The sequence below is a fragment of the Hoplias malabaricus genome, chromosome 18 (genome assembly GCF_029633855.1).
Source record: "Hoplias malabaricus isolate fHopMal1 chromosome 18, fHopMal1.hap1, whole genome shotgun sequence".
Classification (NCBI taxonomy): Eukaryota; Metazoa; Chordata; class Actinopteri; order Characiformes; family Erythrinidae; genus Hoplias; species Hoplias malabaricus.
The window spans coordinates 16,189,027-16,203,997 of NC_089817.1; the positions used below are offsets into that span (position 1 = coordinate 16,189,027).

At 38.8% G+C, this 14,971-nt stretch overlaps 2 protein-coding genes across 6 annotated transcripts in view; both read left to right on the top strand.

Annotated features, from left to right (window-relative positions):
- The window catches only part of map3k7cl (map3k7 C-terminal like), a 28,641-nt gene extending 26,064 nt beyond the window's left edge, over positions 1-2,577 (top strand). For both annotated transcript variants that reach the window (XM_066651614.1, XM_066651613.1), the window contains exon 5: positions 1,386-2,577. In XM_066651614.1, the coding sequence (XP_066507711.1) occupies positions 1,386-1,566 (181 nt within the window). In that variant the 3' untranslated portion in view covers positions 1,567-2,577. The remainder of the gene's footprint in view (positions 1-1,385) is intronic.
- A 2,111-nt stretch (positions 2,578-4,688) lies between these two features.
- Positions 4,689-12,620, top strand: bach1b (BTB and CNC homology 1, basic leucine zipper transcription factor 1 b). 4 transcript variants are annotated; one of them, XM_066651609.1, is made up of 5 exons: positions 4,689-4,782; positions 6,185-6,433; positions 6,759-7,916; positions 9,573-9,779; positions 10,901-12,620. In XM_066651609.1, exons 2-5 carry the CDS (start codon positions 6,197-6,199, stop codon positions 11,351-11,353), a joined length of 2,055 nt encoding a protein of 684 aa, XP_066507706.1. In that variant the 5' UTR covers positions 4,689-4,782; positions 6,185-6,196; the 3' UTR covers positions 11,354-12,620. The 4 variants fall into 4 exon arrangements, with proteins under 4 accessions (XP_066507706.1, XP_066507709.1, XP_066507708.1 ...); XM_066651612.1 differs by having other exon boundaries at positions 4,766-4,778; XM_066651611.1 differs by lacking the exon at positions 4,689-4,782 and adding an exon at positions 4,849-5,294.
- The last annotated feature ends 2,351 nt before the right edge of the window (positions 12,621-14,971 follow it).

Genomic DNA, 14,971 nt, shown 5'->3' on the forward strand with positions numbered 1-14,971 from the left:
TACTGGAAGTCCCAGATTATTGTACCCACCCATTACGCGCTGCACAAACAGTTGGTCCAAAGGCCAAGGAGCTTGACTGACTGGATATATGCCATCTGGGGTCACAGCACACTGCTTTGTTTACATGAGCATGAGCTGCTGGCATTTATTAGACATGAGACAGTACAGCAAGTTACACTACAAGGCAGAGTCCATGGTAACGATTAGTAATGAATTTCCTCAGGAATATTTAACCTTTTTTTTTTTGCTGTTGATATCATTGAGCTACACTGATGTCCATGGCTTGAAGTCACTTATCGATATAGACATTCAATTATGCACACACACCTTGAATATTTTCCAGACAAAAGGATGACATGAAATGGTCTTCTCTGGAACAGCTGCATATGAGTCTAAAGCCAAAATGCCCAATGCCAAACAAGAGCTAGAGTGGTACAACTCCCAGCAAGCATTATCCAGTGGGGAAGTGGTTCTGTGTTCTCATTCAGCAAATTTAATCTTCAAAAATCAGTGCCTAACTAATGCTCTTGTGGCTCAGTGCCATCAAATCCTCACAGAAATGTTACAACATCTAGTCTAAAGCCTTCCCAGATGACTTAGGGTTGGGTTTCAGCTGCTAAAAACAGTTTGGATTGCAATCCAAGAGCTTGTTATTAACAAGATGGTGGTCATTCTACAAAAAAACAACTGCACTTTGCTTAATTATTTTTGTGTTCCATGGTCACTTATGCAATATCATGCTAGAGGGAAGGGCCGTATCATGAGATATTGGCACTGGTTGAAGCTGTAGTACAATACTGAGTGTATTATTGCAATTATACCAGTTTTTATTATATTGAGAAATAATGGCATGAAAATGTATTATTAAGAATGTTTACACTCCGCAAAGGAAAATAGGTGTAGCAATACAGTTCTTGTTTCTTTGATTAACTGTGGCTTTACTTAAAAATTTGGTAATGCTTATTACGGTCTTATTATTTAGTACAATTTATTAATGTACCCTGATTGTAAAGTGTTACCATACATTTTAACAGCAGAGTACCAAAAACCATATGTTTAATTCTGGAGGGTAAAGAGGGGATAGAAATAATCAGGTCAGATTTTATTAAAATATTAAAGTTTTAAAGTGGCATTTATGGTAAATGTTGTGTAGTACTGGAAATGGCAATTGCCATTTGATTCAACAAAAAATAACCCGAAAATTAAGTAAATAGTGAGTGTAGCATATTAATACTTGATTGACATTTTGGTTTATTAAAATGATTTATATCACAGTTATTACAAGATTGCTTACTCAGTTCTGAATTTGGGAAAAACATCTGTGATTATATTTGAACAGAATGAGAGGATGTGCTTTGCTCATCGTGTGTGTGCTCTCTCTCCAGGAGGGAGCTGATCGCTGAGATGGCCGAGGACGACAGACTGACACTGGAGATCGCTCGGCTGGAGGAAGAGTTCCGTCTCCTGACAGAGGAGAACAGAACGCTGGTCACAGCGTATACAGAACGTACCCAACAGCTGGCCTCTCTGCGTGTGACCAATCAGAAGAGACAGGGCTCTTCCTGACACTGTGACCTTAGAAAGGGAACATTAAAAATTTTTCTGGAAAACATCTTAAGGTTGAGGTAGGGTTTTAGATGAGAGTTAAGATTTACACTGTATAAATGCTGTACATTTGAGCGGGCCTACGTGCCTTCAGAGTGTTGTTTTTTTTAAAGACATTGTCCCTCAAGGCCAGAAAAATTAACATTTAGGACATAATCTGAGGATTAGATTAATCCACTGGAAGGACGGGGATGTCATATTAGTCAGAATAAATGACTGAGATAATTGTATCAGATTTCAGTGTGCTAACATTTCACCACATAAACACAAGGATACCGTGTGGCTCTCGAGCACTTAAAATTTCTTTGGCTCATTTTACAAGATTAAACCCAGCAACCTTGTTGTTATTGATGTGATGCAGTTACCCATGGCACCACTGTAAACAAAATTCCATTTCTTTTTTCAATGTTATCGTTGTTGGCTTATATTTGTACCTCAGATCAGATATGGTGCTGGGATCTATTCTGAATGACCTTGTCATAGATCAGCATTTAGCATGGCTACACAGATGGCACACAGCCATATGTGAACTTTAGGCTTTCTTTTTAGGAGTAGGCTTCACAATATGCTGCAGTTATTACATCAATATAGGAGTGCAAGACTATGAATGAACAGGCATCATTCATATTCATGAAGATCCATATTTAAGGGGGCCATATTGAAGGCCAGAGGACTTTTCCCATGTAGACTTGTGAGTCAGGGCTTGTGTGTTGTGTACATATGCAATTATACTGAATGATTAGAAATGTACCATAAAATATAAAGTTACAGTTTGGAAATCTGTGTATTGCATATAGCAGTATTATGCTGTAATGATTGTCTACAGCAGGGTTGCACAACAAGGAAACAAGGAAATTAAATTGCATCTGCAAGCAGAACCATTGACTATAACATTAACTGTTGATGTTATAACCCCATAACTACTCTGCTTTTCACACTATTTTAAAGTAACAGCTATCCTTTATATTTGTGAACATGACAAATATTATATTAGTGACAGTTACATGGAATAAAATCTTTTCACATTAACTTATTTTCTTTCTTTCTCCAATAAAGATTAAATCTCAGAAGTAGGATGATTTAAAAAAGAAAGGAACAAAACCAAACCTTAGGTGTAGGTGTAAGGAAATATGCATGTGAATGTCATGTGGTGCTTCACTCAATGACTTTGCACCACACTTCTGTGTATAACTGTACACTTCCATACCACAATTTCACATGCTTCTCACAAGCTTGTCCTGGTTAAATTCAGCCATCCAGTAAAGCTACTGGTCCATAATTGTTACCGAAATCCATTCATGTATAAATTATTTTCTGGGGTGCTTTTTTAAATTTTGAATTTGAACATTCCTTCATGATTCTTAGCTCTTATGTAATAAACAGTGTAACAGATAAACCAGCAAAACCTCTTAATCATGCTGTTACATGATAACTAGTGTCTTGTGTTTATGTAAAGTATGCTTCTGGGTGTGGTCCAGGCAGTGTTTTTTTTATGTGTGTATCCCCTTTCCCAAAGGACCCATATTCTCTGGAGTTTCTTGTCATTTATTGCTAATTGTTTGCCATATAAAAGGTCAGTCTTACAGTCCATATGAGCCTCTGGTAAACTTTTAGCTGGTCAGGCCAGACGGGAACAGACGTGAATACCTTCCACATTGTTGAATTAATAATAAGGAACTTAAGTTTCAAAATGAGATCAGCACATTTTCGGATTGTGAAACAGCTCATAATGCAATGTCTCACACATCCCACACAGTATCATCAAGCCACTAAAAAACAATACAAAGAGACTTGTGCTGTGTGCTCAAGCAAATTTATGGTCAGCTTTGTGTTTTTGACAGCTAGGGGAAATTTACCTCAAATAGGATATACAGGGCCACATTTGTTCATATACGATTTATTTTGGGGATGTTTGGCTCACTGTCAGGGGCAGTTTTTACCCAAAATATTTGTCACATACAGCATTTTCCTTCTATAGACCATTCTAGACTTGATCTTACATACAATGGTTACATACCAAGCACTTCAGCATTCACTGTGTGTTCTCAAACCTGTTTTACAGCAGGTTCTTTGGAGGTGGGGAGGGGGGGGTCAAAAATAGATCTGTAAGAAAACACCAATATGAGAATTTTAGACCAATGTCGATTACGATTATTTTAAAGTCACATACCTGTTCATGGCATGACTCATTTATAGAATGTGAAATCTGCACTGCACTTATTAGTGTGAAATAAAATGATTATCATACTTTTATTATGACACTTTCACAACATAACATAACCTTTTTAAACATTTATGTTCATTTAACATATTTATTTTTTAAATACTGTCCAATCTAAATTTTTAACCTAATCTCAGCAGGTGAGATATTTATCAATATTTTACAACTTCAAAAAGAGTGTGGAGAACAGTTCAAGTTCACAATTACAAGAAAATGCTATGAATACAGGTCCCTGGGGCTGAGGATGAACTAACCCGTTTGAGATGTAGATGTGTTGAAAATCAACCCCAGGGACCTGTTTTCTTAAGGCTTAAATGGGGGAGCTGTGATCGACTCGTAACCTGTCCCTTGTGTGTTCCTGTCTTGAGCCCGGTAGGATACTGTGTTTACACTCTTAAAAATAAAAGGTGCTACAAAATGTTTTTTAAGCGATGTCATACAAGACCCACTTTTGGTTCCATCAAGAACAAATTAGCCTTAAGACCAAGTGATGGATTTAACAACTAAAAAGGTTTGTCACACATGCATTTCTTAAACAAAAATGGTTCTTAACGGAAAGAAAAGTGGTTCTTCAATGGCATCGCTCAAAGAACCTTTTGTAGCACCTTTATTTTTTAAGAATGTACACAAGATGAATGAACCAAAAAAGGCAACACTAAAATCTGCGTATAGTTTCACTTATGTACAAATAACTGGCCAGAGCTCAGCTCGAACACAAACTACGCCGTTCAAACGCTGCAAAGTAAACAGAGCAGACTGTGATTGACATGCGCGTCGACCAATCGGAGCGGTGACCGTGTTTGAGTGGGCGGGACCATAACATTTATGTCTGTGGGTCACATGATGGAAACACAAGCGCCTCCTTGTTCTGATACAACCCTGAGCTCCAAAGACTACGTGTGGCTTCTATCACAATAAACCGGAGAGTCTGGAGCTATAGTCGAGTGATAGGGTCGGTGAGTATTAATGTTTGTCTCTAAATCATGTTAATGTCGGTGACGCTGAAAACCACGCGCGAGAAAACTCAGAAGAAGCGAGAATAACCCACATAACCAACGCTGTCGAAGTTTTCAGAAGGAAGGATTCTGTCCCCTTCGTGTTGAATGTAGTAAACACTATACAAACTAGCCGAAAACGACTGGCTTCAACAGTGGACGAATTCAGTGCATTAACATGAGTCCGCAACCGAGGAGAAAGGGAAAACTAGCGTTTATTTATGCCTTTTGTTGTCGTTTTCACACTGGGAGTGTGAGTAATGTGTTCGTTATTTGACACCTAAAATCCGGTGGTCGAATTCCGTTGAGCTCTACACGTTTTGGGGAAGTGAGTAAACGCTATTGTAAAGAGAAACTGCCCGCTCCTCCCACACTGAGTGTCAGTAGAAGTTCCTTGGAAGAAAGCTGCTGCGTGGAAGTGGGGGAAAGGGAGTACGGGAAAATGCTTGCTCATCCTTTATCAGCAAAAGCCTGTGAGTCAGCAGAGCGCGCACTTGCGCCACACACACACACACACACACACACTCAAACTCCTGCCGTAGCCATGACTTTGCAGGTTGGAGTTCATATCACACGGTCGAGATAAGGCGTTTTCACGGGTAAGGACACGTGTGCTTAACACATTTAATCTCTTTTGAACCTGTTTTAGTGTTGTTATTATAATCATAAACTAATGTTGACCCACACTCGAATAATTGCCACGTTTTTGTTGCAAAACTGTCAGCGTTATGTTCTACAGCCTGCAGAAAAGTTTTCAAACAGACTCTGTAAAGGACCGTGTTTACCAGTTGTTTGACACAGGAGAACAGTTTAAAAAGGCAGAAGGTTCACACATCTATATCAAACCACTGTTGTTAGTTAAGTGCCATTATTAGAGTGGTAGAGCTTTTCTGTTTTTAGCTAAACGTTTCCTTAAAGAGCCATTTACAACAGTATTTTCAGTTAACATGGCAAAAACCCTAACACCAAACTGTACTAAAGAATTTTTAAAGTAACCTTTAAAGGGTTAAAATCTTGTTTTTAAGTGTCTTACACTTCAGCTTTTTTGTTTGCTTTAAAACATGCTAAACATGCTTTTTTTCAACGTATTCATAAAAAGCGAATAAATGGGTTCCAGTGAAGGTGAAGAACATAAGTTTAATACCTGCATTTTGTGTTGTATGTATGTTTCAAAGTCCCTTCGTCTGCGTCTGTAGCTTGCTGTAAATGGGGTCAGTCAGGGCAATAATGGGATAATCATCTGCAATAAACCTATAATGTCTTTGATTGTTTTTTATAGGCCATCGGTCTGAGGTCACCGTTCAGTCCACACTGAGATCTCTCTCAACATTATTATCATCTTTTCTCTTTGTCTCCGATGTAGATGTAGTTCAGCATGTCACTGGAGAGCAGGACTTCAGTGTTCACCTTCCAGTCGTCAGTTCACTGTTCTCATGTCCTGCGCTGTTTGGACGAGCAGCGCCAGAAGGATCTCTTGTGTGATGTGACGGTGGTGGTGGAGAACCGGAGCTTCCGGGCACATCGCTCGGTTCTTGCTTCATGCAGCGATTATTTCAGCGCCCGTATGTCCAGCCACACGGGCCAGGGTCTTGTCATCAACCTGCCAGATGAGGTGAGGGCATGCCCAATGGCCCAGATACGTATTAAAACATACACTACTGAGATATCCTGTCACATATTCTTAACACTAGGTTATAGTAATTACAAACACATTAGACCATTGTGATTTTGATTCCTGGATATAGAACTAGAATTATTCAGTTCAGCGTTTGACCCCAGCTTAGAAATAGATTTCCTTCTGTGGGTATAATGCACTTAAAATAAAGGGGACATGATTTTGCTATTATCATATTTACTACAGTACACTATTAACACATTACTGAACCATTTGTGTGATGATATATGATGTGCTTGTATTATTCTGATTGAATTTAAAGGTAACAGCAGAAGGGTTTGAGCCTTTACTCCAGTTTGCCTACACCTCCAAGCTGCTTTTCACCAAAGAAAATGTACTGGAGATCCGTACCTCCGCCAGTGTATTGGGCTTTAAGAACCTAGACAATGCCTGCTTTGACTTCCTCTTGCCCAAGTTTTTCGACAGCAGCAAAAGTTCACCAAAGGGCCCCAGGAAACAGTGCTGTAAGACTAGATGCTGGAGAGCAAAATCTGAATCAAGCTTGAAAGGGGATGGAGCTGATGATGCTCATGACACATCTTCAGGGCCTTCGCGTGCCGTGTTGGAGAAAAAGGAGCTGTCGAGCTCTTTTAAACTCAGTGAAAATGCCGAAAGTCGTTTGGAATTCCGTGCCGAGCCAGAGCCTGAAGCAAAGTCAGAAGAGGATTATTCACTCCTATGCCCAAAATACCGCAAATTTCAGTTGGCTTGTGGAAAGGGCCTGTCCTACACGGACAGTTGTGGCTCAGATGCTGAAAACACCAACAATACCTGCCCTTTAACCTGCCTGCCTTGCTCAAGCTCTGAAGACTGTGAAATTGCGGTTACTACCAAAGACCCTCCAGGAGGCAAAGAGGAGGATAAAATGATGCCTTTTTGCTGCCCGATTGCAAACCAGTCATCAATTGTGAGTTTTTGCCCAGGCCAGGAATCAATACAAATCTGCAGAGAGGCCACAGAAACCAGCTGCCCATTAACTGCCCCGTCTGCTGGGGAAGAAGTAGAGTGTCTTGCTGCAAGGCTCAAGAGTAAAGAAGACATAATCTCAGTCTGTAGCCCTGGAACTATTTGTCCGAGTCCAAGCAGTGCCCTCAGAGCAGAACCAAGGAGCAGTGTGGAGATTGAAGTGGCAAACCAGCTCACCTCCTGGTCTGATATTTGTAGCCATGAAGCCTCGTCATCTAGCCCAGGAGCAACAAGACCAGCCTCAGAGCTGCACTGGCTGAGACAACTAGGGCCTGGGCCAGTGGATTGCCCTTTTCTCAGGGACCTGGGTGCGGTAGATGCTCAGGTACGAGGGGGTGAGAGGCTGCCCCCTTTGACTGAAAGCCCCTATGTCTCCATGCACTCAGGAGAGGACTCGGACAGCTTCGATACAGAGGGAGACAGTGAGTCCTGCACTAGTGAAAGAGCACGAGAGGTGAGCATCAGTTGATTAGTTACACTGACACTGTGTAATGAACTAATGCAGCTATGATTGAGCAAAAAAGTAATGGAAGCGTATGACCACCAGTTAGCATGATGCATTGCCTACATCACATTTACCGCAAAGCAGATACAGATTTTCATCTCTGCCTTTAAAATGGCTGAAAGACCACAATGATTACATACTGGTAGGCTTGAAATAAAACTCTAACAATGTTACCTTTCAGAAAACAAGAAAAGCTGGATGAGCCACTAAGCCTTTTCTGTCATTTACTGATCTCATTCAAAAGTTTCAGATAATCAGTGAATCACTGGCACTCAGTGAATGTGTACATTTAAGTCAGTAATTTACATTAAATTACTTTAAAAGATTTACATTTACATTTTACCCAAAATTACAGAATTATTCATTTGAAGAATTAAGGTTACAATTAGACATTTGATTAACACATTTTATCAAGCACTTTACACCAATGTCAAAATGAGAATCTGAATAAGCCCAAGAAAACTTTGGGGTTCGTTGTGACATAAAGCTGAAAAAGTTATATCCCTATAGTTAATCCAACTGCCAAATTTGAAGTAGCTGTGTTCCATGGACATGGAGTTTGGCAGATTGTGGAGACCCATACAAATATTGGCAATGTGCTTATGTTTTACACTTCGGGATCCTTAAACAACCCTAAGGCAAAGGCAAAAGTCCACTTGCTCACACAGTAAGTGCTTCATCAGGCAGACACACTGGCCCACAGTGTAATTATAAACCAGTTTCAGTATTAACCACCTGTTTGTATAAACACATATATGCCAATGGCGACCCGTTCAAAGTGGCTTTTGTTCCAGCACATTCTGTCTTTGTGTTGATGACTCACAAATTGTATAATCATTTTCTTTAAACAGAGACAGGAAATCAGACTTGTTTATGAAGTAGAACATGACCTATTTTTTGAGTAAGAAAAATCTAATTATTATTTGCAAATAAAACATATTTTAGATGCTTTACTGAATTATTACGATCCTGAAATGTTATTAAATGGTTATTAATCCTGAGACTTTCAGTAAAATAAGGAATTACACATCTGGTTAGATTCATGGATGTTTAAGCATCTGTGAATCAAAGCCAATAAAGCAGTGGTTCCCAAATATTTTCTGCAGCGCCTCCCTTTTGTAGATGAGAACATTTAAGACCACCCACTCCGATACACATCTATCTGTTAGATCTATTATAAACATGTAAATTTATATTTTGCCAGTGCGGACCACACCCCTAAAGGCTGAAACAGGAAGGTGAACTCAGATCTATTTATAGGCAGGAGCTCAGGGCAGATTTGGAATGTTTATAAAGCCAAACCCAGAGGTGAATAAGAAAATAATAATAATAATAAGTGGAGACGCGGTGAAGGTGGGAGCGAGTGTGCAGGGTATATATAGAGTCGAACGGAGTAGTTTGGGCATGGTCCTACTCCCAAAATTAAAGAAAAATTGCAACTTCCTTTGGGAAAAAAAGGAAATCACCTTTAGAGTGGAATTATCAAAAGTGACATGTATTTTGTATCTCATTATTTTGCTCTGCCCCCCACTTTGGGAGCCCCTGCACTAAAGTGACATAACAGCAGTTTATCTGTTTTAAGAATGGTTCCCTTTTGTCTTGCAGATGCAGCTGCCATTTTCTGTGGAACGCATCGCATCTCTGAGCCGCAATGATTTCCAGCAGATTCTGAAGACGCACTGTCTGACACGTGAACAGCTGGATTTTGTGCACGACATCCGGCGCCGTAGCAAAAACCGAATTGCTGCACGTCGTTGCCGCAAGAGGAAACTAGACTGCATCCACAACCTGGAGTGTGAGATTGAAAGACTGGTAGGTATTAAAGATGCTTTTAGTTTTGTCCCCAAGCCAAGATGTTAATTCTAGTGTTGTATTTAAAAGGGACATATTCTACCCCACAAGTCGATACAGGTTCCTGGCGTCTTAAAATAAAATGATAAAATGTCTGCGACATGCTTTGATCACAATGGATCAAACAATACTCAAACTTTTTTTTTATTATCCCCGTCTGAAAAACCCTGTTCAGAACCACCACTGTTCAGCCACTGTTGAGAATGAGCCACTGTTGAGAAAGAGCCACTACTGATTCCAAGCACAAGAGGCCAGGAATGTGGCATGAAGAGCAGAAACACTGGCTTTTTCTCACATTTACTTTGTCACATTTCTTCTCTGTTTCTCACACACTGGCAGATCACAGAAAACTGTTGCTTTATTTTACAGTTCCTGGGCTGGTAGAAGCCCCAAATACACTAATTAATCTCCTAATGCCCTAAAGATGTCCCTTTTTAAGTTTTTTTTGCCACACAATTCTGACCTGAAGCCATGCACAAGATGCTCTGTTCTCTTTTGTAAGACAGCCAGTTACTTTATAATTTAACATAAAACCTTTTTAGGTTGTGCAGGAATTAAATGAGACTTACTTGGCTCCCTGGGTGTAAATCAGTGCAGAAAACAAAACAATGTTGCTGACATTTTAGGCATAAAAACACAAAAAGACTGGACTGATTTTATGACATATGGTGACAAAAACTGCAATAATATCCAACATACTTCATTAGAATGTGGGTTTTATGTATGTCATGTTTTACCAGTTGTGAAAGTCTAAAGAAATAAGCCACAAGAGAATGTGCAATACAATCTTGTGAATACATTAATTTTATAAAAATCTGGAAAAAATATTTATATATAATATCACGGATGTTAGTGAGGGTATATGATGTGTATGTTATAACTACATTGACTGCAATCGCAGCCTTGTTTTAATATGAAAATTACTTATTTTACTATTACCCATTCAAAGCTCACCAAAAGAGGGATAAGCAAAATCTCCAACAGCATCACAAATTTTTCCATGTACCACCATGTAGATAAGTAGAACGTACATCCAGTATAAACTAGTTTACATGTATCTGACCTATGTATGTGTTCTGCAGCGAAGTGAGAAGGAGAAGCTTACGGCGGAGAAACAGCAGCTGGACCAGTTGAAGCTGAAAACGTGGCAGAGTTACTCTGGTCTGTATGAGAGACTGTGTGCTGAGGCCAAACTCCAGCCAGACCAGGTACAAGTGTTCGCCAAGTACACCTCGCTGGCAGACTGTCCCTTCACATCCCATATGTCCAACAAGTCACGTTACTACCACTGCCCTAAATCTGAACTCCGGCCCCTGGATGCAGGCCTGGCCTCTGACACTGTAAGCTGTGACCCTGGGCCTTCAACCAGCTCCACTCGGGAGCATCCTGCTGGTGGAGCCCGCACCAGCAGTCAGAGCCCATCGCATCCACTTGCAGCTCTGCCTGACCTCCACCAAACAGACTCTCCTCACATAGAGGAGAGCACCATGACCTCCATCACGCACACCTGCCTGGACCAAATCAACACAACTTGAAACAGAAAAATAAAAGGTGCTGTTTTTCTATTATCTGTAAATCAAGAACATTGTTTATAATGAGGACCACGGAAAATGTCTTTACAAATCTATTTTTTTGGTTCACTTTTATTAGTACAATCAACACCAGATCACTTTTATTCTTTGTCTTTAAGACTGTATATTGAGTCTTTTATGTCTGTATAGTCTTATCCATTAGTAAGTTTGATTTTTTCTGTTGTGTCATATGAACTATTCACTAAACAGAAGGATAATTTTCATTGTCTTAAGGCAAGTTTCTACTAATTACACTCCCAAGAACCTTTTCTATTTTGAGCCCAATACTTGATAGCCCCAACAACACCAAAGAGACCAACAAAGACTTTTTCATACAGGATTTTACAGCATGGCTTACAGAAAGGCGAGTAACAGACAAAGTAATATTTGCTGGCAAAGGATTTTGGGGTTAATGTATAACATACACGGTTAATATGCAACATATTAAGGGAGTTTGGCAGACAGTAAATTTTGGGTAATTTTGGACTTTGTGTAGGATATTGCTTCAACTAGCCACAGTGGAAACAATTTTTAAACCCTTTTTAAACAAATGGTTATGCTGTTTTTCCACAAATCTAATATGATGATTTGCATACCTAATGGTTTGATTACCCTCTTTACTCGCTGCTATTTTTTTGGTAAAGGCCCAAACTACTTCATTTATCTTAAGGACATGTTAGCATATGGATTAAATTGTTTGTAAAATGTTTCTATTTCATTGTGGCTCTGGATTTATTCATTTCATTAAATATTTTGTTCATTTAAAGAAGTGCTGCAGGTGGTGTTGCTGCCTCACAGCTCCAGGGTCCTGGGGTTGTGGGTTCAATCCCTCTCTATTAGGAGCTGGTGTGTTCTCCCCTGTGTCTGCATGGGTTTCCTCCCACTATCCAAACCACACGGATGTGGATTGGTTCCAGAATATTGCCCACAGGTGTGGATTTGTGTGAGCGCATGATGCCGTGATCGACTGGTGCACTGTACAATGTGTGTTCTTGCCTTCGGCCCAGTCATTCTGGGCAGGTATCTGACCATCTACAACACTGAACAGTATGAAGCAATTACAGAAAATGAACGAACGAATGAATAAAAAAAATTGTTATTGTAGCCTTCTAAAATGTTTTTAGAGTTTTAGAAATAATTTGTTCAACCAGCAGATGGCAGTGCATCACCAATAATTGTTTGGCCTTAGGCGCTGCTCATAGGATCTTTAACAAGATTCCTAACTCTAAAAATGGAACATAACTAATGTAAATGCATTATTAAATGATGATTATACAGTTGTCTGCAGAGGCTTGGGTACACTACACTGTTCAAAATAGGATTTATTAATATATATTTTTTTCTTTAATGAAATGTTCACTGCTGCTAAAGTATTCACACACATGAACATTTCATTACATTAATATAAACAATTTAACATTTTAAACATTTAAAATATTTTACAAACACTATTCCCAGACCTGGAGAGCTGTGTAAAATGTAAATAAAAGTGAAATGCTATAATGAACACGTTATGTAGCCCTATATTTAATCGTAAAAAAAGGAAAAAAAAATATTTCAAATGTTTAAAATGACATATTTTATAACTTTTTTGAAACATGTGTGCCCATTTTGACATTGGCACCAGCAACACGTTCCAATAAACGTTGGGATGGGGCAACAAAAGACTGGTAAATTTGTGTAATGCTACAAATATATAAAATACAGATAAAATGAAAGTAATTAGTTTAACTGGTAGTTCTCAATGTAAAATAGCAAAGAACCTGTGGAGTTCTTCATCTATGGTGTATAATATTAAAATCTAAAGAGAATCCAGAAAATTCTCTACATGTAAGGGACTGGACCCAAAACCAATAATGGCTGACTGTGACCTTTGGGTCCTTAGTTGGTAATGAATTAAAAACACAATTTTCTGTAGTGGAGAGCACTACACGGGCTCGGAAACACCTCCAAAAACAATTGTCTGTGAACACAGTTTGTCACTGTAAGTTGCACAAGTTAAAACTCACAAATGCAAAGAAACTACACCTAAACACAATCCAGAAATACCACCCCTTCTCTGGGCCCGAGCTAATCTAAGATAGACTGAGATGAAGTGGAAAAATAATAGTCTAAAATATAAAAATTTGAAATTCTTTTTGGAAGTTATGGATGTCACGTACTCTGGCTTAAAGGGAAGAGGGCTCATTCAGTTTGTTATAAGTGCACAGTTCAAAGGTTAACATCCATGAAGGTATGAGTGAGCATTAATGTTCATTGTATGGGTGACTTGCACATCTGTGAAGGCACCAATAAAGACATAGTTTCCTCACCATTCACTAGTTCTCCAGTTCTTTTTTTGTGCTGGAAACTAGTCTGATAAGTTTACAAAGCCCCATTGTCTGTAAATGGGTGAAGAAACAGACTGGCTCAGACTGCCTCTCTCTGTCTCTCTCTCAAACACGTCATTCCATGTTAAAAGACGCTTAGCCTCAGAACGTAAACAACTAGAGAACTGCAAAAATCGTAGATGTTCCCTTTAATGCTGAACTTAAGAGGAACATGCTGCCATCAAGACAACGTCTTTTTCAGTAATACAAAGCCAACCCACATTCTGCATTGATTACAACAGCATGACTTCTTTGTAAAAGGGTCCAGGTGCTAAACTAATCCAGATGTCACCCCCTGAAAATAATTGGTGCCTTTTGAAATTAAAAACATTATCGCTAAATGTTGATCTACAGAAGTCCTGTTACAAACAAAATGGCAAAATATTTAAGATTCAAAACTACACTAGTCTCCTCAATCCCAAGTGCTATTAAAAGGGGTGGTTAAATGCCCCATGTCAATTTTTTTATGTTTTACTGGCATCATATTCAAATTTGTTTTATTCCAAATTTAATTTAATTTAAACTTTACAATGTTTTCAATTAACTATAGGGTTTAAATTATTTATATATCATTTTCAACTTTTCTGGAAATGGGGTAATAGATTTTGTTCCAATTTTTAATTCCCCTACCCCCACCCCCTCCCTAATTTGTTAGGTCTAAGAAATAAAATATGATTTTAAGTTCTCTGTAGAGGTTTGGTTCTCACTTAGAAACTGAAGTCTATTGCAAAAATGTGTCTATGGGATTTAACTTTGTTTTTAGAGATTTTTGTATGTGTAGCCACACTCGTATTTGTGCTCATATCTATACAGAAATCAGATTATTTCATTTTAGCTTTTAGAGCTGCTTTGATGCAAATCATGGAGCTCCAAGCTTTCTCCAGGCCTATATTTCCAGAATATTATTATAATGTGTCAGATTTTTAATACTTAAATTTGTCCTTGAGTTAAAGTGAAGCTAGAAGTAAATAAATATATAAAAAAAATAAATAAATAAATAAACAAAACAAAAAAATAATAGAGTACATTCTAGGTCTCAGTATTACCCTGACATGACAGGCCACTCACATCTGTGTTTGTTCATCTCTCACAGATGGAGGAGCCTTAAAGTCTCCTTAAATTCAATTTAAAAACTCAAATGTAAAGACAAATACCACGTCAGCTGCTTGACAATTTAAGCTCTGTGTGAGAAGCTGTATCTGTGAAAAGCCCT

Excerpts from the sequence above, each read along its gene's own strand:
- bach1b (XM_066651609.1), top strand. The coding sequence starts at position 6,197 with ATGTCACTGGAGAGCAGGACTTCAGTGTTCACCTTCCAGTCGTCAGTT. Across the intron at positions 6,434-6,758 it reads TCATCAACCTGCCAGATGAG|GTAACAGCAGAAGGGTTTGA; the intron begins GTGAGGGCATGC and ends TTGAATTTAAAG. Across the intron at positions 7,917-9,572 it reads CTAGTGAAAGAGCACGAGAG|ATGCAGCTGCCATTTTCTGT; the intron begins GTGAGCATCAGT and ends TTTGTCTTGCAG.